The sequence below is a fragment of the Podarcis tiliguerta genome (assembly GCF_965153285.1).
Source record: "Podarcis tiliguerta genome assembly, chromosome: 2".
Taxonomy (NCBI): domain Eukaryota; kingdom Metazoa; phylum Chordata; class Lepidosauria; order Squamata; family Lacertidae; genus Podarcis; species Podarcis tiliguerta.
The window spans coordinates 90,117,804-90,144,697 of NC_139535.1; the positions used below are offsets into that span (position 1 = coordinate 90,117,804).

General features: G+C 48.0%; 1 protein-coding gene across 15 annotated transcripts in view; it reads left to right on the forward strand.

The window, feature by feature from the left end:
* Nucleotides 1-1,414: 1,414 nt before the first annotated feature.
* EPN3 (epsin 3) overlaps nucleotides 1,415-26,894 on the forward strand; it is a 35,160-nt gene continuing 9,680 nt past the window's right edge. For 2 of the 15 annotated variants that reach the window (XM_083430020.1, XM_083430025.1), the window contains exons 1-3: nucleotides 1,475-2,374; nucleotides 12,415-13,085; nucleotides 16,274-16,392. In XM_083430020.1, the coding sequence (XP_083286146.1) occupies nucleotides 12,506-13,085; nucleotides 16,274-16,392 (699 nt within the window). In that variant the 5' untranslated portion in view covers nucleotides 1,475-2,374; nucleotides 12,415-12,505. Of the gene's footprint in view, nucleotides 2,375-3,138; nucleotides 3,255-7,845; nucleotides 8,129-12,414; nucleotides 13,086-16,273; nucleotides 16,393-26,894 lie in introns of those variants that run through there. The other 13 variants (XM_083430019.1, XM_083430029.1, XM_083430026.1 and 10 more) reach the window with 13 other exon arrangements.

Here is a 26,894-nt window from a genome sequence, read left to right on the forward strand (position 1 = left end):
TCTAGAAACTTAGTTGGTTACTGCCAACTTTGGACTACATCAACACGATGCAGAAATGTGGAATATAAATGCAATGAGTAAATGCCAACTTTTGAACGCTTGCAGGAGATGCTGTGCATTGGATTTTGCTGTACTGAAAACATTCATGGGTGAATGGGCCACTTATAGAGAAGAAATGCCTCTCCTATACCAAAGGCCCCCATTCCCCATTTCATCTAAAGACTGGGACTGGCACTATTGGCAAGGGAGAGCAGTTGTGCCTGTAACTCCTGTGCCAAGTGTGCATCCCATATCTCAAGCCACCTGCTAAATTGCCGATTTTGCAGCACTTCAGGCAGTATCTGGGGGAAAGCAGCAGTCCCAGCAGTTCTTTTGCTTGGATCAAGGCAGTTGGGAGGTCCCAACCTGGATTGTGCTGGACAAGCTTTTGCCTTTGTATGCTGTTAAGGGAACTCTGGCACCAAGTGTTCCAAATCCATTCGCTGAGATGACTGCCTCACCTTCCTTGCATTGGTCTTGCTGAGTCTTTACATCCGCTCTCCCTAGATGTTTGCTGTCCCCTGATCCTTTTAATGTGAGGTGCCAGGGATTGAGCCTGGGACTTCTCAGGTGCAAAAGTTGGAAGCATGGTCCTCCCCTCCTGAGTCAGTGAAGGGGAATCTGTGGTCCTCTGGAAGTTTGATAGACTCCAGTCTCCCTTCATCCCTCCTCGTTGGCCTTTCTGTATGGATGTGTTGAGCGATGGAGTACAAGGAACATCGGAAGGGCTGCAGGGCCACTTCTGGGACCTGCTGGTGAAGGGCAGGTGATCATTATCATTGTCGATCCTATTTTCTTTAATAAAAAGGTCGACATGAACCCCCACCCCCCACAGCACACCCAGAACCCTCCTCCCTCCCTGTTCTCCACAGCAGGTAGATGGATGGCTTGTTCTCAGCTCCCCCTCCATGCCAGAAGGAGAATCATAGAATCATTTGAATGGTAGAGTTGGTAGGGGGTCTCAAGGATCATCTAGTCCAACCCTCTGCAATGCAGGTTTCTCAGTTTTTTTTTAATTATCATCCAGGAGAACACCAGAACCGTCAGATAGAAAAGAGGCGAACAAATCTGTTGCTGATTCAAACATATAGTACAAAGAGTGGAGTGGAGGCGGCAGCTCGATGACGAGGAAGAGGCTGACAGCCGTCATCCCCGCCTCCTGCTCGCTACTTGTCAGCGGCTCTTTGGGGAGGGGGTGAAGGTGGGGGTCGTCCCCCCCCCCCCGCGAACCAGCACGTCGTCGGTGCTGTCAAAATCTTTTTGAAGGGAGGTGGGGAGAGGTGGGAGCGGGCGAAAGGACAGGCCTGGCGGTGGCAGCCCTTAGGTCACGCCGCCGTTTTGCTGTCTAGGCAAACCAAACAAAGCCCCGGGGGCCCCGGCGGTGGCAGCGCTCCAGCTCTGGGACGGCAGGGACCGAGCCTCGTCCAGGGCTTGTTAACGCTTCTGCCTCCCTCGGCCCTTTTCTCCCACATCGCCCGTCGCCGCCTTGGCACGCCTGCCTGGCGGTGCCCGCCGCCCGAAAGGGTTAAGCCAGTGAGTCACTGCCTCTCTGCTTTCATAATCCCTGCCTCTCTCTCTCTCTGTCTCTCTCCTGCGTCTCCCTCGAAGCGGGGTCGCCGAGAGGACTTCGGAGAGTCCCTGTCGTCGACGTCGCGGGCCTGAAGCGGTTAACCAGAGCCGGGGTGGCAGCAGCAGCAGCAGCAGCAGCAGCAGCGAGCCTGCCTCCTCGCTCCCTGGCTCAGTCCCTCCTGCTTTGCGCGCCGCGCGCGCCTGGTGTCCTGTGGAAACTGAAGCAGACCTGCCCAGCAAGCCGAGCAACTTTTTGCTCCCCCCCCCCCATCCCGGCTCCCCGCCTTGCTCTGTTTTAAACGCCGGGCTGGCGAGGAGGACGAGAGACTCCCTCTGCAGCTGAGGGAAGACTAGGCGCAAACACACACAAACGCCGAGGCTGATTGCGCGCCGTCGCCGCCGCGTCGTGCGCCCCTGCGAGGCAAAGCTCCTGTTCCTCTCCTGGGTGGACTCGCAAAGGTGAGAGGAGGAGGAGAAGAGGAGGAGCAGCAGCAGCAGGATGGAGGGACGGCTTCGCTTTCCCGCTGGATGGATTTAGGAACAGGGTGGCGGGGAGAGGAGGCTGGAAGCCACGACCGAGCAGTGCGCCTGCCTGATCCGGTCGTCTGAGGGGAAAGGCACCTGAAGGGGGTTGAGGATGGCAGCCGCCGCAGCAGCACCAGCCGACTGCGGACACCGCTGCTGAGGGAGAGCTTGGCGGCGGCGGCAGGAGGAGGAAGAGAAGGACACGCGCACAGCAGCAGCTGCAGCAGCAGCGGCGCCTGAGGTAAGGACGCTCGCCTCAGGACTGCCCAGCGGGGAAGGACGACCCGGGTGAACGGTCGCCCTGCGCTTTTCCTCGACGGGCGGCAGTGCAGACCCCTCTGGAGTGAGGAGGATGGCGCTGGGTGGGGGGCGGCAGAGAGAGGAGGCTCAGCCTCGAATAGGTAGCCCGGAGGAGGAGGAGGAAGTGGGGGGGGGGGGAGGAAAGTTCTGGACGCCGAGCGCGCTTTCCTGACTGCAGTGAAGCCCGCTTTGATTGTCATCGCGAGTTTGGCAAAGCCGAGCAGCTGCCTCCGCTGGGCTCCTCGCACTGCGCCGCCGCCGCCGCCGCCTGCTGAAGTTTCCTGGTCCGCAGAGGGGTGGGGTGGCGAGCAGGGAGACCTGGCTTAAAAAGGGGGGGGGGTGCCTTTGGTTTTTGTGCTCGTGAGGGAGAGGGAGAGATCCCCTTTTCCTTACCCAGATGCAGGAGGAGGAGGTTACCCAGCGAAGTAGGCAGTCTGTGCTCTGAACCCCCCTGTCTCTCCCCCCTCCACCTCCCCTCTCTCGCCACCTGCATGCTCCAGCGCCCTGCCAAAGCCATGCAGGTCGCGCGCCTTTGGATCGGGCCTCTGCCAGAGAGCAGGCTGCCGCCTCCGAACTCCCCAGGATTTCTTCAAGGTGTGTGTAGGCGCGCGCGCGTGTTCGCGCACACCGACACCCCCGCGCACACCTTTCCTTCTCTCTCGCTTCCTCCCTTCCCCCCTCTCTGGCGCTCGCTCGCTCGCTCGCACAGGGACTAGGGATCGTAGGAAGATTCAGCAGGATTATGTAATGCCGGCTGCTTTGGCTAGCTAGCTGCGCTGGAAAGGGCTGCCTGCCGCCTGGTCGCGCGAGCAAGAAAGGGGGTAAGTCAGTGTCAGGCTTGGGGGTCCCGAAGCACTTGGGTGGAAGGCAGGACACACAGACAGACAGACAGACAGACGGAGCACCAAAGAGTCTTCTACTGGGGAGATTTGCCTGCGCTTTGATGAATCAAATCAGGCTCTGAAAGTTTCCTCTCTGGTCCTGTCGCCAACCCGGCGCCCCATTTCAATCTTTTGCCCACCCCACTTTATTAAAGCTCAAGTCTCTTCTATCCCACTCAGATTGGTCCTTTTCTTTCCCAGGTCAGGTTAAGGTTCAGATTAGGCTTTTGCTGTATTAAAGAGGGGAGTGGGACTGTTTCACCGGCTACTTGCCTTCTTCACTCTTGGCCAGTGAAGGGTGGACTACTAAGAAGGCTCCCTGTTACTTTTCTGTGGGAGCATCTCTGGCAACTCTGCACCAGACGGAGACTCACTTCCTGGGCACAGTTATTAGGCCAGAGCTCAGTGGCAGAGCCGTGTGCTGCTTTGTATGCAGAACCCCTCAAATTCAGACCCCGGAAATCCTGGAGAGCCTTTGCCAGTCAGTGCAGGGAACACTAAGCTAGATGGCAGCTTCTTATGTTCCCAAATATTATAAAAATTAAGAGGGGTGTGGTGTTGTTATTGTTGTCGTTTTGTTTTTGCAATCAAGCGGCATATAAATCTTACGAAATAAATAAATGAAATAAATTGCATCAGAGAGAAAAGGAGGGTCAGCTGTAGAGCAGGATGTTTGAAATGGACGACCTGTGACCCTCTTTCCCTGCAGCCTCCTACAGTGCAGTCCATCCTTCAGGGTCTTGATTTTGGAGAACTTGCTTCCTCCACCCCCTCGCATAGCCATTTGCTGCCCCATCTCTTTCCTTCCCCAACAGAGTTTTGCTTCTTTCCTCCCTCTGTTGTAATTGCATAGTTGAATCAGTGCTTGCCTCGCTTTACAGAGTGGCGCAAACAAAAGGAAAAATAAAATCAAGAGGGCTGGTTTCTGCCCTGATGAGCTTACAGTTTTATACTTTTCCAGCTTGTTGGGAAGGACAACTAAGGGGGAGGTAGGAAAGGGAGAGGCAAATGTTACAAGGGGTGGACCTGTGCAAATGTTACCCCCCCCCCCAATCTTACCATCTTTCCTCCATTCAGATTTCCCCCCTTGCTATCTCTGGAGTTGGAGTATTTCTTATTGCCCCTGGAAATGAAACACAGAATGCATCCTGCTACTAGTAATAATACTTATATGCAGTTTAGAGGGTGTTGTGGAAACCCAGCAGGGATGATGATGGGCCCAGTCTAGCAGGAAGTTCTCCTGACCAAGCCCTGTTGCCTGGGAGCTGTGCAAGAGCTGTGCCGTGTCTGGTTTGTTGCAGGCAGCAGCAACCTGGGAAACCTTGGCTGACCAGGGTTGTCTTGCTGCAGTGTAGGCTCAGGTGGTTCTTCTTCTGGAATGTGTCGCTTAACCTAAGTTTAGGACTTTGGGCATTCCCTGGGCAGTGAGTGCCAGCCCTCCTTCGCATGCCCTCCCCACCTGACCATTTCTTTCAGTCAAGGTCACTGCAGTAATTTCATATGTAGCTGCCTGGTGCTGCTGTCTTATCTATCGCACGGTTTCTGTTTCCCTCTCTTTGTGTTCCTGGGGATATTGTGTTCGATAAAACTTACTGCTCTTAACACTCTTGGCAGCTCTCCAAACACAAACACTCCACTCTCTTTTCCCTCTCCTCCCACCGGGGCTGAAACAGAGACGTCTGAACCTTGAGGGTCATGGGCTTTCCCACAAAGCCACTTCCCACCCACCCACCCTTCTCCCCCCACAGCCTCAGATGTGGTGAGGATGAGGCACTCTGCACATGCTCAAGGACACAGGAAGAGAGTACAATTGCCCGTGTTCTGGGGCCATGCCCTGACCTATGCAATGAAAAGCAGGCTGTGCAACTAGGCCAGGTGAGCAGGGCCGTATTAGGCCCTGCCTCCGAGCTCCCAAGAGATTTTTTCTTTCTACACGTTGTGATTGAAAAATGCCTGGGACGTTTCTTTAATGGGTGTCTTTCACAGCCTTAATTAAAGCAGTTGCCTGAGTCTGACCCTGGAGCTCCTCTGGAGGTTGGAGCCAGGTGTTTGCTAGAAAGGAATGTCCTCCTGACCCAAGACTTATGTTCGAGGGACGCTTTCATCAGCACTAACTTAGTGTTTGCTAGAGGAGGAGGAGGAAGAGAAGGAGCAGCAGCAGCAGTTTTCATAAGGCGGAACCTTATCTGTAACCTTGTCAAAACCAGAAGGAGAATGTTGGTATCTGGAGTCCGCACATAATCTGCTGCATTGGCCCACCCAAGGCCGCTGCCCCCACATGCCACTGTGTTCCCTTCCATCTGTGCCGCCTTTGCAGGCCACAAACATCCTTGAACTGCAATCAGCTTGCAGCCAAGTTGGCTCCTATGGCTTTCAAGGGCCTCTCCAGCTCATTTGCTTTCCCCTTGTGGCTGCCCACTATGGCTCAGGCTTCACCACATCATAAGAACCTAAGAAATCCCCACTGAGTCAGACCAAAGGCCCATCTAGTCCAACACTCTCTTCATGCAGTGGCCTTCAGGAAGGCCGTAAGTGGGATTTCAGTTGCTCTCCCCACTTGGGATTCCTGGCAACTGGTATTCAGAGGTCCCTTGACAGTGGAGGTAGAGCATGAGCATTTTGGCTTGTAGCCGCTCATCATAGACTCATAGAATTGCAGACTTGGAAGTGATCCTGAGGATCATCTAGTCCAGCGGTTCTCAACCTGTGGGTCCCCAGATGTTGTTGGACTACAACTCCCATCATCCCTGAGCTCTGGCCTTGCTAGCTAGGCGTGATGGGAGTTGTAGTTCAACAACATCTGGGGACCCACAGGTTGAGAAAGGTTGATCTAGTCCAACCCCCTGCAATGCAGGAATGAATAAGCAGCTGCCCCAATATGGGGATTGAACCTGCAACCATGGCGTTATCAGCACTGCACTCTAACCAACTGAGCTATCAAGGCAAAATAGCCTTATCCCTCCCTGAGACTCCCTGTTCTCCAGTCTCTCTCTCTCTCTCTCTCTCTCTCTCCTCTCTCTCTCTCTCTCTCTCTCTCACACACACACACACTGCTGGCCACCCCAGACCTCCTGAATTCTGCTGAAGACCTCACCCTGCCTCCAGTTCTTAGTGTCACTTGTTCTTCTGCCCCATGTCAGCAACATCTCCTTGACCTTGCTGCTCTGCAGATGGGGAAGGGAGCTCATGGGTAGAGCTTTTTGTACATATGGTTCCAGGTTCAAGTGCTGGCATCTCTAGGTTTTTGTTTTTTAAAGGATCCAACGGCAGAGGAGGGAAGGCGGCTCTCCATGCCCCTCTATGTGGCCCTCCAGACTCTCCCAAGCCACATTTTGCTTGGGATGGGGGTTTTTTTTGCCTGGCTTGTGTGTATCCTCGAACTCTGAAAACATCTCTTCCTTGTCTGAATAGGAGCTAGGGTGTTGGGTTGTAGAAACCAGCCTACTGGACATGGCCACTGGTATGCCAGTTTGGTGAAGACTTGACATTTTCATCCCCAAAAAAGTTAAATCAAAAACTTTCCATTTCAGTTTCCACTGAAATGAGGCTGCATTTTAATATTGTATTTTAATCTTGTTTTTTAAGTTGTATTTCAATCAATTGTTTTTATATCTGGTGTTAGCTGCCCTGAGCCCGGTCTTGGCTGGGGAGGGCAGGGTATAAATAAAATTTATTATTACTGTACAAAGGTAAAACTTAACAGTTGTTGCTCTGCCCTGCCTCTGGCCCTGTGTCCCTGCTGGCTGTCAGAATGGAGTGCGGCCCTCAGGCTGAATAAGGGTTCCCACCCCTCTGGTAGCAGATGGTGTGCAAGACCCTTATCTGCCCTGAAATGGACCCTGCTAGGCCAGTCAGCATAGACAATGCTTGGCCAGACGGACACATCGTTTGACCTACCTCATGATATTGTTGTCTACAACAACTCCTTTTCCAGTTCCCTTCTTCAGTCACATACCTATGTCCCACTACAACCAATGGACCCCTGGATTCCCCTTGCCCTGATTTTTTTGGGTTGGCCACCACATGCTGCCACCGACATGACCCACTGCCACACCACCTCAGCTTTAAAATCAGGTTGATCTATGTTTCTCAGTCCAGACACAGAAGAGTGGTATTACAGTCTGCAGGGTACTACTACCACTACAAATTCTTATTATTTAATTTGTAACCCTGCCCATCTGACTGGGTCACCCCAGCCACTCTGGGCGGCTTCCTGCATATACAAAAATACATTAAAACATTAAATATTAAGAAAGCTTCGCTATACAGGGCTGCCTTCAGGTGTCTTCTAAAGGTTGTGTAGTCCTTTATCTCCTTGACCTCTGAAGGGAGGACGGTCCACAGGGAGGGCGCCACTACCAAGAAGGCCCTCTGCCTCATTCCCTGTAACTTCGCTTCTAGCTGTGAAGGAACTGCCAGAAGGCCGTTGGAGCTGGACCTCAGTGTTTGGGCTGAGCGGTGGATGTCTAAAGATATAGCTCTTATTTAAACACACACACACACACTATAGTCACAAAGCACCTCAGAAACCCAGACTTTACAACCTAACATGCTGACCGCTCAATTAGCCATCATCTGCTGTGTGCTCTTGCGCTGTCTGGTCATGGCCACTGGGTATGCCAGTCCAGGCAGTGGTCCACCTATTTGGCTTCAGTGCAGGTCAGCTTGGTCCAGGTGCCTGCAAGTGTCCTTTCCCATAGCCTCCTTTTTAAGTTACAATGGAATGGCGTGTTCCTTCCACCCCCTCTGTGAGTTGCTGTGCTTGGCTGCAGTCATTTTCCTGGCGCGCAAGCTCCACTCAAAATCTAAAAACAGTAAGTGGGTTGGATTGTGCAGAGCAATCAATACAGGGAAATGTCTTGAAAGAAACTCTGCAAGGCATACGCAAGCAGTCTCTAGATTCTCTCTTCCTGACTCACTTGTCAGGGATGCTTACCGTCACCAGGGTGGAGAAGGATGATGACTTGTTCCTCACCTAGAAAAGTGGACACAGTCAGGTCATGCTTACTGCAAAGGGTGGAGCTGTTCCCCTAGAGAGGAGTAGGATATATGAGTCATTCTGTTGGTTTGAGGAGCCATGCACAAACTTCCCGGGCGTGTGCTTTATGGGTATGCATTTCCAGTCAGCAGGGGAAACAGAGTTTGTAAGGGAAGGTTGAATTTAGACTCATTGGAGAAGGCACAAGATGAAATCAAGGTGATGATGAAGCAACAGCATTTCAGAGAGACTTCTCTCCAGGGGGATTTAATTTAGGAAGTAAGCAGGGTTGGGATGATCTGTCTCCAGCCAGTCCAATCCTTGATGGCTTGCTTTGGATCTCTTTACAGCAACCCTGAAGAAAAACGTTGCTAGGCTGGTCAGTGCCCTACATTTGGGAACAACAACACAAAAGAAATAAAAAGAAATCCAGATTTCTTAAAACTCTTTTGAATGTTCCACAGCATTTCATTTTAGGATGATGGCAGGAATTTAAAATATGTGGCAAAGGGTAGATTTGAAACTGAAGGGCAGATGATGTCACACTGTTTTTGGTGGCTGGAGTTTTGGGTTTTGCAAAACTGCTGCAGCATTTCTTAAACGTCGTGATTTCACGTTGTGCAAATGATTCACCCTGAAGTGTGTTCATGGGAGAGATAATGGAGCCATGAATCAGTCGATGGGTTTTGCTTCGTTACTGAGACTCTGATTGATTGACAAGCCATAAACAGGCAGGAAAGTTTCCTGATGCCATATTGAAGATTCTGCCTTCCTTCGCTGTGGCATGTCACATGCGTGGCCTGTCTGAGCCAACCAAATCAGGGCTACATCCACACCATCCATTTAAAACACTCTCATGACCACTCTTAACAGCCACTGCTCCTCTCAATAATCCTGGGAACTGGGAGCTACAATTCCCACCACCCATAAAAAAACGCTACATTTCCAAGGATTCTTGGGGGAGAGCCGTATGTTTTAAATAGATGGACCTGGGATTGTCTTTTGCCCTGTGGCTCAACGAACTACTCTAGCATTTTTTTCAGATTTTTCAAGGGACCATGTCCTACATCCATGTGTTGGCTGAGGAATCCTTGCATTTTGTAGAAGAGTGTGGGACACGTTCTAGGGTGCTCAATCACATTCACACAAAACCTCTGGCTTGCCCTGTTGGGCTCCATGACAAGTGCTTGCGGTTCCAGACTGTCAATATTTTCAGGCAAAAAAAGCTGATTGGGGAAACAAACCCACTCCCCCAAAATATTGGACTTGGTGCAATAAGGATGACAGTAAGTGATGGGAAAATGCACTGGGGAAAATACTTGATGCAACATAATGACCACTTACCCAGTTGGCAGTTGTGGCCCATTGCGTCAGGCTCCAAGACCCCTGGGAGCAAAGTTCATCCAAGTGGCCGGCATTTGGGTAATCCCCGGGCCAGCCACATGGTACATTGGGAGTTCCCGCTGGCCAGCAATTTGAATTCTAGCCAATCTGGCCAGACCTTGGGTAGCGGGGCCTGGGAGCGGACTGCAGCATAGTAGTAGTCTTCGCTCCCGTCCACTCCTAGCCATTTTAAACCACCAGCAACTGTCCTCCCCGCCTCTGTGACTGTCCCCCACCACACCACTCTTTCATAACAAAAAGCGGGTGAAGCGTTTTAGCAACGATTAAAACATTGATTAAAAATAAAATGAAGGCAGAGTCTTAAAATGGAACCCACCACAACAGTTATCACAAACGTGTGTTGAGCGACACATGGTCCCACCTACAACAGCTACATCACACCTGCTGGTGGAGTCGGAACACGAGCACAATGCTCCTGGTAGTTTGGTGCATCATGTGCAATCCCACTCATAGCTTAAAATGGAAAGGAATGATTGGATAGCACTAGGAGCCACCCGTCTGGAAGCAGCCTACGGCTGCTTGGTGATGCTGAGTCACAGGCAGCAGTTCCTTGTCACTTGGTCCACGATAACGACGGCATGAATTTCCTATTGATTTCATTAGAAGCCCAGTACTGATTTCCAGGTTTTGAAGGGCACTTGTGTAGGACACACTCCCTTCTCCCCAAGGTTCCCATAAGATGCTCCTGGGTCTCCATTTGGTCCTCATCATTGCTACCACCACCTGCTTACTGAACAGGCTGAGAGCCAAACGAGCATGCAGGCAGTGGTATCTCCTAAGGGGTGGAGGAGCAGAGTAAGAGGCAGGTGAGTAAGCAGGTTGCAATGGCGAACAGGAGGATGACCAGGGAGCTATGGTCAGCCAGGCGCTTACAAGAGTGTTGACTCCTGACCATGTTCACCCTTGCTGGTTTCAATGGGAATTCAAGGGTGAAGTATGTGAAAATAGGTGTGGGTGTATTTGTTGGCATTGGGGTGTGTGTGGAAAAGGCAACTAAACATTTCCCCCATTCATCCCTGCCTTCTTTGTGGCCTGTTGATAAGTCAGCAACACAGAGAAAGAAAGAGGAAAAAGCAGGGCAAGTGAAGTTAGAGGTAAAGGGGGAGATTTGTTTGTGAAATTTGAATGAATCTCTCATGGACTCAAGTAGGACAAGTCCCAGATGAGAGCATCCCAAGCAAATGAAGGGTTTTGTGCATCTCTCACTCACCTCTTCTCCATCTATTCCCTCACTCTTCTTATTGTGTGATAGATTATTAGCCTACTGGCAAGGAATTTTCTCCTTCTCCTTTTAAAATATTGTACAGCACCTAGTCATTTTAGCCTCTTTATAAATAAAATGTGATGACATAGATTTTTTTCATCGCAGTTCTGTGTTTTGCAGGGCTTTATCTTAAGATTTTACATAACATTCTTGCATTTTTTGTGGTAGTTTTTAAAGATATTTTGTAACTCATCATGAGCCCCCGTGAGAGAGAAACCTTGGTAATTAACTCACTCTAGATACTAGTTCTTTAGCCCTTTTTTTATCAGATTTGATATTTAATTTTGAAGCTGAATTTCCTTAGGGAAATTCAGCCACAAGGTGTTTTGCTCTGAATGATTTGAGATAAATTTGGAAAGCAAAAAGTCATGTGATGCATGCTACATAATGCACACTTCTATGCTCAGTGGCGTATTAGATGCTGAACAGTTGGTTGCAGTGGATGGAGTCCAGCTTGGTTATTAGATATTTTGGATGCCTACCCCAACCCAATTATTTCTGAAAATCATATTGGTTCTGATCCAGCTCTGGGGTTGCAGCAAGATGCTTCGCGTGTGAATTAGCAGCCCTATTTGTATCAAAAGGTCGAATCCAGTCAATTCTGTGGGACCTGGATGGACATTGCAATGCAAATGGTTTTGTTCACCCACACATGCATCATTTGTATTTTGTATTTTACACACAGATGGATACATTTTGCTTGGTCAGGGGGATTATTTCCCTGTCACTGTATTTGTTTTTACTGTGAACCACAAACAACCCCGAACCTTCAACTTCTGGAATAGTTCATGATTGCAAATGGGTCTCACTCTCCCCATCTCTTTTTCCAAAGAGATTGCTTTAATTGCAACACAAAACTTCTGTTGCAAATGGCCCACCAAGCCAACAGATGTGTCAGTTGTTACTGAATGGCAGGATAAGGTGGGGCTGCCCATTTAGTTCTTCATTTTACTGAACCTGGTTGTAGTTTGCAACTCTGAGAGATTGGGGCAGTCACTTAGTTTGCAGCTATCTAATTCTGCAGCTTTAAGAGATGCAACCAGCTGTTCTGGTTGCTCAGCCGCTATAATTTATTACTGGCTGGGAGTTGTTCCCTGCAGGGCATCAGATCCAGGGGCCAAATTTGGCCCCCAGACTTTTCTCTCTGCCTCTCAAAACTCCCCTAGGCCACACTTCTCACGCTCCTCCCCCCCAATACATTGGCTCTATATGAGGGGAAGAAAATCTGTTTCTGTAGGTAGATGAATATTCTGATTTACATGTATTGATTTACTGGTCAAAGCCTTTATCTGCCCCACCTGCAATAAAACATGTCTGTCCCATTTGCAGGGTTGACTTTACCCCTGAAGGTGCACTCTTCCATAGTCTCCGGAGACAGACGGATGCCAACAAACCTATTGGCTAAAATGAACTGGTCAACAGCCCTAATGCATATCTCATTGCCTTTTTTCCAGATCAACCTGAAGAATTGGTTTTGATTCTCTTTCTGGGTTCCAATCCAGCCGTTCCTTTCTGCAAGCCGAGATCTTCCTCCAGGGCTCAACCATGACTACTTCTGCCTTGCGCCGGCAGGTGAAAAACATTGTGCACAATTACTCTGAGGCAGAGATCAAGGTGCGCGAGGCCACCTCCAATGACCCCTGGGGCCCCCCGAGCTCCTTGATGTCCGAGATTGCAGACTTGACCTTCAACACCGTGGCATTTGCCGAGGTCATGGGCATGATCTGGAGGCGGCTGAACGACAGTGGCAAGAACTGGCGCCATGTCTACAAAGCGCTGACTCTTCTGGACTACCTCATCAAAACTGGCTCAGAGAAGGTGGCTCACCAGTGCCGGGAGAACCTGTACACCATCCAGACCTTAAAGGAGTTCCAGTACATAGATCGCGATGGCAAGGACCAGGGCATCAATGTCCGGGAAAAGGTAAAGCAAGTGATGGGCTTGCTGAAGGATGAGGAGAGACTGAAGCAGGAGAGAGCCTATGCCCTGAAAACCAAAGAGCGGATGTCCCTTGAAGGCATGGGGATTAGCAGCAGCAACAGCCAGCAGCTTGCCTATGGGCGGCGGGCGTCACAGTACGGAGAAGACTACGGCAGGTCAAGAGAGTCTCCGTCCTCCTTTAATTGTGAGTAGTGCAGTGTGTCATGGGTGAGCTGCCTTGTCTCTGGTGGATCAAGATTTGTGGCTGCATTTCTGACCACCACCTTTGCCAGTGGAGCGGTCTGCATGAATGCCTCGTATCATTTGTGAATGGTCTTGGTTTCCCAGGTGGGGAGTTGTTGGAGCACCTGGTCGTGTGGGTGGAACAGAATAAGTATGTGTGCAGTTTTCAAGAGACACATTCTGGGGAAGGTATTCTATGTTTCTCCTATGATCAAATAAGGAAAGTTGGCAGGACCATTTCTGCCATTACTATTATTGCGATTAGGAAGTAAAGGGCAGCTGGGTGCAATGGATAAGAAAGAATTTGTATTTGATATCCCGCTTTATCACTACCCGAAGGAGTCTCAAAGCGGCTAACATTCTCCTTGCCCTTCCTTCCTGACAACAAACACTCTGTGATGTGAGTGGGGCTGAAAGACTTCAGAGAAGTGTGACTAGCGCAAGGTCTCCCAGCAGCTGCATGTGGAGGAGCGGGGAAGCGAACCCGGTTCACCAGATTACAAGTCTACCGCTCTTAACCACTACACCACACTGGCTCTCATGAAGGGCCCATGAAGCGAAACCATGAGCTGTGCAGAGTGCAGAAATTCTTCTTGACATTTCTGCCTTCAGAATGTCTGGAAGCTCCAACCAATTTCCCCCCTGCTTTCCAAGTCCCAAGCAGAACATTCATGCATATTTTTCAGATTCTCCCCCTCTGGCTGTGAAGATAGAACTTGGGAGAAGTTGCAGGGAGAAATAGGGTTAGGTGGAAGATTGTAAGTGCTGTGTTACGATGCCTGCTGTAGGTAGTATAGGGGCATTTACATTACAACAGGTGTTGGGAACCTGTGGCTTAGTTGTAGTACAGCTCCCTTCATCCCTGACTATTGGCCGTGTTGTCTGGGGCTGATGGGAGTCAGAGCCCAACAACATCCAAAGGACAGATTCCCCACCCATACATTATGCAGTTCTTTAAAAGAAGATTCTCCTATGGACATGACATGCAATGCACAGGCAGATAATCAAGTCGCATGATAGTGCTAAACGGTAATTGGCATAAGATTTTGAAAGCAGGCACATTACACATATGCTATCACTACACATTACAATCTACAACTGGGTTTCATGTTAACTCCTACAAAGAGGTGCCTTTGATTTAAGAATTTTGTAAAGGGGTCTTTGGGGGCCAATCTACACAATAGATTTCCACCTTGGCATTACCTATGCCTCAGTGGTCTGAGATTGAAATTCATATCACTCCAGCAACAGGGGTGACCAGTCTCTTGATGCAGGTAGGGCAAGTATAAGGATGAGATTGGGGTGATTGTTGCCTCTGTGTATTAAGACCTGGGCATGAAGAACCAGCTATATTAAGCTGTTTCTGGTGTCCTCTGATCTGTATGTAGAACCTGAAGCTCTCCAGATGTTGCTGGACTACAAGTCCCATCACTCCCAACCATTGGCCGTGCTGGCTGAGGCTGATGGGAACTGGAGTCCAAACACATCTGAAGGGGAACAGGTACCCAATCCTTGGAGACCACCAACCTTTTGGCCTCCACATTTCTGCCCACATTATTTTTCAGCCCAGCACAGTTAACACTATGTTAACGATATGCAAACAAGCTATTCTGACAGGTGAATTGGAATTAGAGTAGGTGGTGATGTGATTTTAAAAAATAAATACAGAAGGGTATGTTTATCTTGGAGGATTCCATTTCTTGGAATTTTTGCTAGCTAGTTGCTGTTACAACTTCAACTTTAGAGTCAAAACTTTAGTTTTCAATGATGCAAAACAAGTACCCCTCGTTCAATGGAGCTTCCTGTCAGTTCAATTGCCATTGGATTGCCATCTGAAAGTGTGATTTTATTCCTGCTTATCTGGGAATAAGCCCCATTCAACATAGTGGGATTTACAAGGTAGGATTCTGCTTTAAGTCTATAATATAATAATAATTAAAAAAAAGCTCAGCAACTCTGGTTCCCTAAAAAAAGCTCGACAATGTCAATGGGTAGATCACTGTCAGTTTTTTTATACTGTGAGTAGATCGCAGTCTCTTGGGAGTTGGACAGCCCTGATATAGATGAATCCTTTGACTTCACTGTGCATGAGAGAAAGTGACACACACACACGTCTGGGAGAGACACCTGCCTGAAGCTCTGGAGAGCTGCTGCTTGGCAGTGTAGCCTGACTTAGGGATGTAGTGTCAGATTCCCACCAGTGGAGCCTGCACAAGGACTTCCACAAGCCCCCTCTCTTCTTCTCCCCCACAAATTAGCTGCGGCGGTTGGTCAAGAGGACCTGCAGGAACTGCCTAGAGGGAGAAGAGGGGAGATTGTTCCACCAGACAAGCAGAAATGCTTGTATCTCCTTAGTTGCAATGTTGAATTCCTCCCATTGGAACCTGTCTATAATAGCTGGATCATATAGTCCCTTGGTCGCTGTCCTGGTACATCAGGGATCCTTAGCATGGGCAGCCAGCAACATACTTTTGCTCTTCTTGTCATCCTCAAGAAGGATGATGCTGTGGAAACACAACAGGAACCTTCAAGTTCCTAGAGCAGAATGCATTTGTGCACAAAAGGGCTCCTCTTCCTCGGGCTCTTCCTGTTGCCCCTCATATGAGCACAGGAGTATGAAAAGCTGCCTTGTGCCAAGTCAGTCCATTGGTCCACACTGACTGGCATCGACTCATAGAATCGTAGAAGTGTAGAGTTGGAAGGGACCCTCATGAACATCTAGTCCAACCCTCTATAATGCAAGAATATGCAGCCATCCCATATGGGGATCAAACCTGCAACCTTGGCCTTATTGGCACCATGCTCTAACCTACTGAGCTATCCAGTCACCAGGGTTTCAGACAGGGTGTCTCTCCCAGCCCTACCTGGAGATGCCAGGGACTGAACCTGGACCCTTCTGTGTGCATTACAGATGCTCCATTAATGAGGTATAACCTTTCCCCTGGACCAGCAGTCTAATAACTTGGACCTGCAGTCTAAAATCATGAACTTAATCTGCAAAAGGAAGGGAGGGGGTAGAATGGGAAAGGCCATTTGTTGCAAAACCCAAGCAAATGTCAGATTCTGGAACGGCTATGGACCATGTTCGGCAGCCCTCAGCTGCGCTCCATCCCATTTGCAGCATTAATTCATCTCTTTCTTGTCCCTCAGCCTCTTCCTCATCCCCTCGGTTCAATTCTGACCTGGAGCAGGCAAGGCCACAGACGACTGGAGAGGAGGAGCTCCAGCTCCAGCTTGCCCTGGCCATGAGTCGAGAAGAAGCAGAGAAGGTAATGTTTCAGCTTCCTTCTAGGTGTTGTTTTCAACCAGTGGTTTAAATAAGGGGTGAAGTAGCTGGGTCTGGACTCCCAACATGCATCACCACTGACCAGTTGGCTGGGGCTGATGGCGGTTAGAGCTCAACAACATCTCCAGGGCCACATGTCCCCATCCTCTAAATCAGTGAAAAACTATCAGTGAGAAAGGCATGCTAGAGATTTGTGGATGCTTCCCACTGCTGTAAGTGCGGCTCTCATCTCTTATTGGCTGCTCCACGTAAGCCTCATCAGCTCAGGACATCATGATGGGGATTTATTGCTTTGTTGATTTAGCATTCTTATACTGCGGGCTCATATTCACCTTTTGACGGTAGACTCGAGTGTGCTTTAAATCAGGAAGATAAAGCTATTATAGACGAAGCGGCAGCCTGTACCTTCCATCTTCCCTTCTTCATGATGAAGGTCCTTTAAGGCTCATATTTAACGAAAATAAAAGGACTAGGATTCCAATCCTATGTGCACTTGTTTTGAGAGTTAAGTCCCGTTGATCTCAGTTGGACTTCCTTTTGAGTAATTTTGTGTAGCTTGTACTGCATTTTGGAGCTTTGGTTGTGTGGTCTGGGAGCAATGCACCTGACACGGAAAGGAATGGCTATTACAATGGGTCAGTGCTTCATGGATTGCAGCAGTGATCTTATATGTAGGAATCTCTCACTTAGGCTTTCAATGTTTTTAACTGTGCCTGCCGTTTTTTTCATGGCAGCTATCAACAGCCAGCTATTTCTCTTAGGCATTGTAAGTGGCAGGGACAGAACATAGCCCAGTATGAACTATGTAGGTCTTTTGGATGCTGGTTGAGGCTCAATGTAGCATTTAGCTGCTGCAGGAGTGCCTCCTACATAGCACTTCTGGATACTTCACAGGGAAAGGGAATGCACACTTCCTTTTCATTGTGTTTTGCGCTCTGCAATATGGAGGTTCAACGAAGGACTTCACTCACCACCATGCAGCTAAATCAAATGTTGCATTTTCACATTCGGTTTCCAGAGCTTCTCCTAATGCCCACTCCTCTTGCCTCTGCAATTCATCTGTGCAAGTTCTCCTTTGGACGTTAGAAAGAAGCACTGATAGAGAAGCGACCTGCCATTTTGACTGGTGGCGCTTCTTAAGCTCTTTTAGCTTTGCTTAATTTAAAATGACTTTCACCGTTGCAGTCCAGCGACCTAGTCCCTTTGTGTGCTTTCCACGAGCAGCCTTCCTATCAGCTGATCTGCTTCTCCCTTTCGAGGTGGCCCAAGCATTTGTTTACATGCACCAAACACAAGATTAGCTCTGAGGGCCTTTCTTATGTCAAGTGACGCGAGTAGTGACATTGGAGAAGCATGAAGGTGGCAAGGGAAAGACTGCCTTAGTCTTGAAATGTTGGCTGGAGGGGCTGGGATCCCACACTTAACAGCTTACATGCTTCTCTCAAGCTTTGACTGAAAGTATCTCACCAGCATATTCTTGTGAAGACCTGTTTCCTTGAAAAAACACATAAGCTTATATACAGTAGCACTCCTGTCTTTACCACACACGTTGCTAAAGCCAGCTCACATCCTAGTCTCTTAGGGAGCTTAATTATCACTTCTACATTGGGCACACTTTGAATATTTTTGCTTCATGAGCAAAAATGTCCATGGATATTCTTCTTGTAACAATACTAAGATGTAACAATAACTCATCATGGATATTGGATGAGAAGAATCTTCATGGGAAACTTGGCACAAGCCTTTAATCTGAGTCTACATTATTTTAAATGAAGCCGTCTCACAGAGTAATCGAGAACAGACCACCATCCACTGCATTTCATTTTAATAATAATATATTGCTCCCTGGGCTTGATGGATATATGGCCATTGTTTGCTTACTTAGAGGAATGGCTTGATAGCTAAGAGAAGCTCTAGGAGAAATCGGTCAATGTCAGCATCACTTCTCTCTGTCAGCATAGCTAGCTGAAAGGCTGGGGAACAGCTCCTGTGTCAGCATGGCATTCTGGAAACAAGATTCCTAGAATTTCTGAGAGATAACTTTCAAAGGCAACCCCACCCCACCCCAATATAGTCCTTCTGTTCCCATAGAAGAGTTCCAGAGGTCTTTTGGACCTACTCTAATTTGGTGAATGATTTGCCCAATGATCCATGAGCTTCATTGAGGAAAATGGAACCCAAGCCTTAAGAGACAGCTTATCAAGGCATTTGCTGAGCAGGAGCACCATCTCAGAGATGAGATTCGGAAATTAAATTGGAGGGTTAGGGTTAGGGTTAGCACAATTAAATGAAGTGTGAATTTGTCCTAAAGGGTGAATTTGTGTTTGGGGGTAAAGACCCCCTACAAAGTTCACTGAATGAAAGGAGTCCTCACTGCCCATCGCTGTGGATCAGCCAAATTCACTGGACTGAAGAGAAGATTGACCAAGAGACCCTCAAAGTGCGTGGTGCAAATTATACTTTGTTCTTGAACATGAGCTCTGAACAGCTGCTTTCACCACTCCTGCCCAATATATTTATTTTTGCCATAGCAGCAAAGTGATTCTAGTTCTGTCTCCATCCTTCTCCCTGCTAAGTTCTACAAGGGCAACACTGAGAGGAAGCTGGAGGCCAGCGCCAACCTGCTGAACTGGTTTTAAGAAGGCAGGCAGATGGTGGCTGGTTGTGGGCAGACTGAGTTTGTTGGTACAATGTCCCATTTTCCCCAATGGATTAGCCCCATTGAACCCCTTTGTTTCCTATGGAATTCAGGAACAGTCAGAAAATATTTACTCTTGAGAACCACCACTCTAGGATGGTCATGAGTCCTACTTTGCACCCTCTATTTGAAAGGCTGTTAGAGGATAGTCCTTTACTTGAAGGATCCCTCTGTTTGAGGTCTGGTCCAAGAATGTTTAAAGACGAGGAACAACAAAAAGGGAGACCAGGGGGTTAGGCACTGTCCATCAACTGTGAACACCTGGGCAGTAAACTCAATAGGTACCCAGGTCACCCGGTCATAATCTTCCCTGATATGGTGAGATGCGTGGAGCTGGATTCAGCTGGCAATTCTTGCCAGTGTAAGGCCACACATTGACTTCTGCTAGTGCAATGTGGCTCCCCCCCCAAAAAATTGGTTTGGCAGGGGAATCAGGAGAACCCCACATGCGGGGAGGAGAGGGCAGATTGTTCCATCAGGCAAGCAGAAAATGCTTGCACTGACAGAGCAGTCTCCTTAGCTCTAGGATGAATTCTTATTGAACTCTATTGAACTCTTATAGTAATTGTTTCCAAATTTCTATCAATGCATATAACTCACTGCATCCAAGTTTATCTAATTCCATGTCCTCTTTTGTTTTGGTGGTGTTTGTCGATATATATATATATTTACTGGTGGTCACCCTGCACCACACATGACTATAATAAAGTATGGAGACTGCAAGTGCTGTAAATTTAATACCTACAATGTTTTGTCCGGTTTCACATATTCTGGACCTGTGCAGAGCTGCTTCCAACTATTATCTGAGATTAGAAATGCAAAATGGGAAGCAGTCCTTAAAGGTGTGAGATTTCCGAGGGCGAAGGGTGTCTGGCCTGGAGCAAGAGAACTCTCGGAATCTCAGCTCTCAGAATTTCCACCACTGCGAAGAAGCCAGGCAGGGGAGGAAGGGAAGGCTATTTGTGTCCTTAACAAGCTTGAACAGCCAAGTGGAAGTGACAGCATTCCCACCTACCTGGGCCATCCTCTGTCATGCAGAGTAATGTTCTTCCTCTGCTCCTGAAAGTAAGGATCTTCAAGTCTCACTGAATCATGCCTGCAGTGTGCCCTTTTATGCTTGGATACACCAGACTCCATTTGCGCACTTCACAGAAGTGCCAACTAAACAGTCTCCTACCTTTCTAACTAAGGAGACCTTGGGGCTTGCTACTGTGTGTTCCTTGATGAGTAATGAAGATGAAATTCAAAGACGGCAATGTATTGTCTTTTGCAATTCCTCCAAGAGGTTCAAGGGTGTGTAAATGGGGGCTCGTTCCTCTTTTCACCTTCACAACAACCCCACAGGGTGGGTCAGGCTAAAAGATGGTGACAGAGACAGCTAGTTCAGACACTAGTTTAACAGCAGAGTCTCCTTAGTCATGTAAGGGCCGATTGCTAAACCGAATGGACTCATGTCTCACTCTCATGTTAACTTCCCTGAGCACCACCACCTTCAGTCTGTGCAGTGCAGGTGGGATTGTGGGAAGATGAGGGAGAAGTTCTACCAGGTCCCCAAATTTTGAGCAATTGAACATGCTGGGGGTGCTACAAAGTATCAGTTTCACAGCTGGCAGTGCTCAAGGTGGGGGAACTGGCAAAAAAGCAAGAACACCTCCCCCAAATTAATGACTCAGAGGTGGTGTCAAAAGGCACCAAGGGGCCCACGAGTGCTATGTTGGGGACCTCAGGGATATTCTCAGGCCAATAGTTGGTTTCAGCATGTGGGTCCTTTTCTTACTTTATCCCCCTTCCCCTCCCTCCAGTGGGGGAGACACTTGTGTTGGTCTTTGTGATAACAACTCTAAACTTACTAGAGGGGGGCTTAATTGATAGGCCACATACCCAGTCCATTCCCAAACAACACCAACACCAACACCAACACCAACAACACAAATGCAAATAATATCTCAAAGATTAATTCCTCTAAAACAAGAGTCCACCTTTGGGGTAACAGTGCTGTCCTTCTTCCAGGCCAGTCAGTCAGTCAGTCCCTGCCCCAGTAGGGATCCAGAAGGAGGGAAAAACAGAATGGATGGTGGGTCAGTGGGTCAGTGTGAGGGTGTGGCTAAAGTATCGGAAGAGCTGTAGTAACTATCAGGGCTTAATCCCTTTAACCTGGAAAAGGATGGCTAACCCTTCCATTCAGTGATGCAGCAAAATGACTAGGCCGCCCCACAGTATAATCATGAGGATGCAGTCATATCCTTCTAATTGTTTTAATTGTTAGGTGCAGAGTTGGAAAACAGGCCAGTGATACCTAATGGCAGCTATAACCCTTTGTTCTCTCCTACACAGCAATTTCTGTTTTCATACTGGGGATGACAAATGAAACTCACACATGTACATTTAGCACGATGTGTTCTATTATTATCCCGCCCCCTCCAAAGTAACTCATCTTCCCCTTTTCCTCCTTAGAGTAGACTCGCTTTTGCTCTTTTCTTACTCCCAGAAACCCTCCTTTCGTTTCCCCGATACTTAGTTTGGGGGCTGATTTATATTTGTTGGGAAACACAATTGTGCCGACACACATACTGATGAATTCTGTTCACTGTAAGCTTTTTTCTTTACGTAAAAGCTCAGCTAACCTCTTATGCCTTGTATCTAGGGATTGGTTCACTCCCTGCTTTGTACATTATACTGGCAGAGCTCCATTCTGAATAGGTGCTGACTCTATTGTGGCTCCCCAGCATTCTGCAGCCCCTGTGCCAGTGGAGATTCCTTGGGGTGAGCACTAGGGCTCAGGCAATCCTCATACTGATCTCATAGTTTTCATATCACCTGTTCCCACCACTACTCACCAGGGGCCCTGCGATGGTGTTCACATTGGTGTCAGGGCTCTATAGCATTGTGGGTTGGATCACTGGACTGATAAAGAGTGGACTGAAGGCTTGTTCACGCATCCCACTGAACACAGCTACAAGATGCCTCTACACATGCACATGTGTTTGTGTGAAAGTGTGTATGCTTGTTGATCTGTACAGCTCACCTATTGTGCACATAGGTCGAATGTTACATGCAGGTTATTGTACGAGTGCAAGGCTCAACTGCTTGTGTACACAGATGGTACACTTGTTGAACGCAGTGTGCGAGCACCCTTGAGAAGTCCTATACTAAATTGCATTATTACTGTGTGCTTCTCCTGGAGTTAAGCCAAGGGTCTGTTCCTGCCAGCAAATGTCCCTACTACAAAGCTAGACTGTTTCCTAGTTGGTGAAGGATTTGAAGGGTTCCACACCCCCCCCCCCAGTGTAACAAAACAGACAAGCAAACACATCATTTTTAGTATCACTGCCTTCACTACCTGTGCTTACCAGTCAATAATGAGCCCAAATTAGCTGCCAGCTGGCAAGTTAGCTACAAGCTGTCTACCAGTTGGCGGTATGCTAGAATGACTGCCTAGGGGCGATCATGTTAGGCACGGGCATTCAGAGAGCTTAAAGTCAGCACATGACTGCATTGTGCTTCTCCACAAGTAACTAGTTTGGACTTGTTGCCTTTGTATCACCTGTATTGGGTAGGCATTTCTCAGTAGTTAAAGGCTGAAACAGCTCAGCTGTGTGGGATGAAGGAGTATTCATGAAAACAAAATAGGGTGGGGTGGTTGGGAGTGCAGGATTCTAGACAGTAAAGAAAAACCACAAGGTGGGATAGCACATTCACCTCCTGCATTGTCTAGTTCCTGTAGTATTATTAGCTTTGTGCTCACGTTTCTTCATTGCAACATAAGCATCCCCTTATTTGAAGGTGCTACTAAAAGAACGCACTAGCATATTTATCTGGAGGATTGTTTCTTGTTCGCAAGCATAAATACGCCAACATAACTAAATCCTTTATTTTAATCATTTCTGAAATAAGAGCATCGCTTATCTTTGCAACATTCACCTTGCGACGACCAATTACATAGCAGCTTGGCTATAGAGTTTTCTGTGAAGGGCACTAGCTCAGTGACAAGAGTTCTGTTTTGCATGCAGAAAATCCCTGGTTCAGTCCCAGATGGGGCTGAGAGAGATTCCCCACCTGAAATCCTGGAGGGCCACGGCCAGCCAGTGTAGACACTAATGAGCTAGATGGGCAGATTTTCTGACACAGCTTCCTGTGTTCTCAAGTAAAATTCCTGTGTGAGGGCATTTCCATGTGCATCGTGGAGGAAGCAGCTGTTGCCTGGCTTAGGGGTGTTAGGTCCACTATGGGAAACAGTGCAGTGGGGATCTAGAAGAGGTAATTCAATATCTGGCAGCTGCAGAAAAGTACTGAGCAGTTTTTGTATGATATTTCATTCATTCAAATTTGGGTCTCCCTAATCACCAGTTAAGGGACACGGGTGGCGCTGTGGGTTAAAACACAGAGCCTAGGACTTGTCAATCAGAAGGTCGGCGGTTCAAATCCCTGCAACGGGGTGAGCTCCCGTTGCTCGATCCCTGCTCCTGCCAACCTAGCAGTTCAAAAGTACGTCAAAGTGCAAGTAGATAAATAGGTACCGCTCCAGCAGGAAGGTAAACGGTGTTTCCGTGCGCTGCTCTGGTTCGCCAGAAGTGGCTTAGTCATGCTGCCCACATGACCTGGAAGCTGTACGCCGCCTCCCTCGGCCAATAAAGCGAGATGAGCGCCGCAACCCCAGAGTCGGTCACGACTGGACCTAATGGTCAGGGGTCCCTTTACCTTTACCTTTAATCACCAGTTAAATGCTCCATGTTCTCTAACAGCTTTACTAGGGTCAGCAAGACCCAACCCATACTTAATGTGCCTTTCAACTCTGTCTGTCTGTCTGTCTGTCTGTCTCTCTCTCAAACACTCAGGTTTTAGAGAGTGGCAGGAAAATTCTGCTTCCCATTCAAAACTTGTATCCAATACCACAGTGTATTCAACTTCTGTTTGTTTGCTTTTAATAAGGGAATTTGTATCTCAAAATAAATAGCAGGCTTAGCAGTACATCACCTGAATATAGCAAGGGACATATTATGCAGCGCCTCAGTTTTTCCTGGGTCCCTTATTCCTGCTTTGTCCATCACAATTATTCTTATTTAAATCAGAATGGGAAGCAATTACATATGCAAATGTAGTAATTTTGGAATGCAGAAATATCCACATTCTGAGTTCTATATGTGGATAAACAGAAGGCCTGCTTAAATCTGTGCGCAACTCTGGAGTCATTTTAAAAAGTCACTAAATCTTCCCCTGCAACACTTTGCTAAATAGGGAAAAGAGCAACATTCATCAGGAACGAGGAACCCGTTACATACAGTATGCAGGGTTGCAACGTGAAAAGCTCACCGAGTTCCTTGAAACATTCTGTGCTGCACCAACAATGAAACAATACATTAAGGAACACATGACCAAGGACAGTCTTTTCCGCAATGGCAGTGATTCTGGTATGGTCACAGCCCAAGTCAAAAGAAAGAAGATGATTGATAGTTTTGTTCGGTGGAGGAACATCTAGGTCAGCTAGCGCTGGGATCTTGTTTTTCTCTTTTTAACTACTATTTGTGTTTGCGTAGGAGTTGCCAGGGGCAGAGATCAGACAGTTTCTTGGGCGAGATTTGGAACACAACGGCTGACATAGGCGGCTCAATGGACATCCTTGCTTGCACCATAATGCTGGTTGGCTGAATTGGCGGGATGTGCCTTCCTAATGGATGGTTCCTTACCTGGAACCACCTTTTCCCACACTCAGGTAGAATCAGAGTGGGGCCAAAGGCAATACATTCTGTGAAGCGTTTGGCAAATTAAAAGCGTGAGATCAATGGCTGCTGCTTGTAGCAGTCTTTCTCGAGGCAGCCTTAACGACGTTGCCTGAAAGGGCTATGTCTCTGCAAGGAAGGGTGATGACTGTTGTTTGTATTGCCACAAAAGTGTGATTGTGCTTTCCCCCATTATTAGGGTAACAAAGCAGCCGTCCCTGCTGGTGCCACCGTCTGTTTGCTTGCTGATCAGCCTCCTTGTAGGGAACTGGGTTTTGGAACGACACTTGATAAGCTCCAGCCCGAAGAAAGGACAGAAGGGTCATAGCAGCCAGCAAGGCAAGCTCTCAGGTTACATTACCTTGGGAAGCCAGGCAGCTTGCTAAAAGTCCAAACAAAAACCAAAGCTGTAGGCAGGCACCAGGGTTAAAAAAAGAAGAAAGCTGTAGAAAGTCACTGGGTGCAACATGACAAGCTGTTGGTGCATTATTGTTAATTGTAGATTGAGATCTTGGTGTTCTAGGTCTGCGCAAGGTTACTGGGATTGTTTTCTTATATGTAGGTGTTTGCACTTGAGTGGTCTAGTAGGGCAAAGGAAAGCTTTCTGGCTTTGTGGGAAATGCACAAAAACCTCCCTGCTGCCATGGCAGTGCTCCTTCAGAAACAAACATCCATTGATGAACACATGTAATGGGAATGGTGAACCTGTGGACTTAAGAGATGTTGCTGTTGGACTCCAGCTTCCATCAACCTCAGCCAGCACCGCCTAGGGTCAGGGATGATGGGAGTTGTAGCCTAGCAACATCTCTAGAGGACCACTTGTTCCGCATCCCAGCCACAGAATCATCAGTAGCCCACTGCGACTTCTTTGCAAAATATTTTGCAGATAAACTGAGTCACATCTGCCATGACTTGGATGTCACATTGAGCTCAGTGTCCGTATTGGTTGCCAGCTCTGCCACTGCTACTCAAGGTTGCTTGGATGAGCTTCCGTTGATTTCACGGGAAGAGGCAGATGAGGTATTGAGACATTTCTGGGACAGAAGCAGAACATGGGTTGTAGCCAACAATGCTGTTCTGCTCATACAACAGGATTTCCCCTTCCTTTTCTTCCCCCTGCATCCTTGACCCAGACACAGTCAAAATGTGCTCCAGAGAGTTAGGGGACCCTCTGGAGCAGAATTCTGGGGCATACAGACCAGGAGGAGGAGGAGAGGAAGAAGTTTGTTTCATGAGCAGGGCACAGCAGGCTCAGCACTGAATACAACCGTCTGCCTCTTCAGTTATTGACCTTCCTGGCAGAAGGTGACCAGCTATGGAAGGCCGGCCAGTCTGAACAGCAGAAGAGTGAATACTGCTTTTAGGGTTGCTGCCTCAAATGACGAAATGATTCATCTCCTGCTGGGAAGCGGGGGGGACGGGACCCCAATAGACCTGGCTGACCTTGGGTAACTGTAGGGCACTCTTTAACCTTTACCTATTGTAAAGCACTCTAGACAATTTTAATTAAAGGGTAGTGTAGACATCTTTTGCAAATTAAATGAAAGCAACTCCTGCCATTTCTGGGCAAGGATTTAAGAGACTAGTATCTGGAGAACTTGGTTGAAATGCCTGTTGGCTAAGGAAATACCAGTCCTTGATTAGGATCACACACATCCATAAGGTTCATAGTTTGAGGATGCTCTTAGATTCTCAGGTGGTGGCCATGAATCAGAGTGCCAGTTCTAGTTAGTTCGCCATCTGCACCTCCTATGACTGAAATATAGAAACGTAGCTGCTATCATTCATGTCTTGGTGACTGTTGCTTTCATTTAGTTACTGTTTTATGTATTTATTTGGATGCTTGCATTTTTAATGTTTGGGCAGCAGCAGCTTATTATTATTCTTATTATTATTTTTCTGAGAGGTGATTTAGCAAGCCATGTGTAAATATATGGGTGTGGGTGGAAAGAAACAGAAGCAAGGGTTGGAGGGGAGGGACTGCAAACTTCGTGAAAGAATAGGCATGAAAGATTTGTGGGATGGGTATCTAAATGGGCAAAGCTAGTTGAACAGTTGCATGGCTGGATT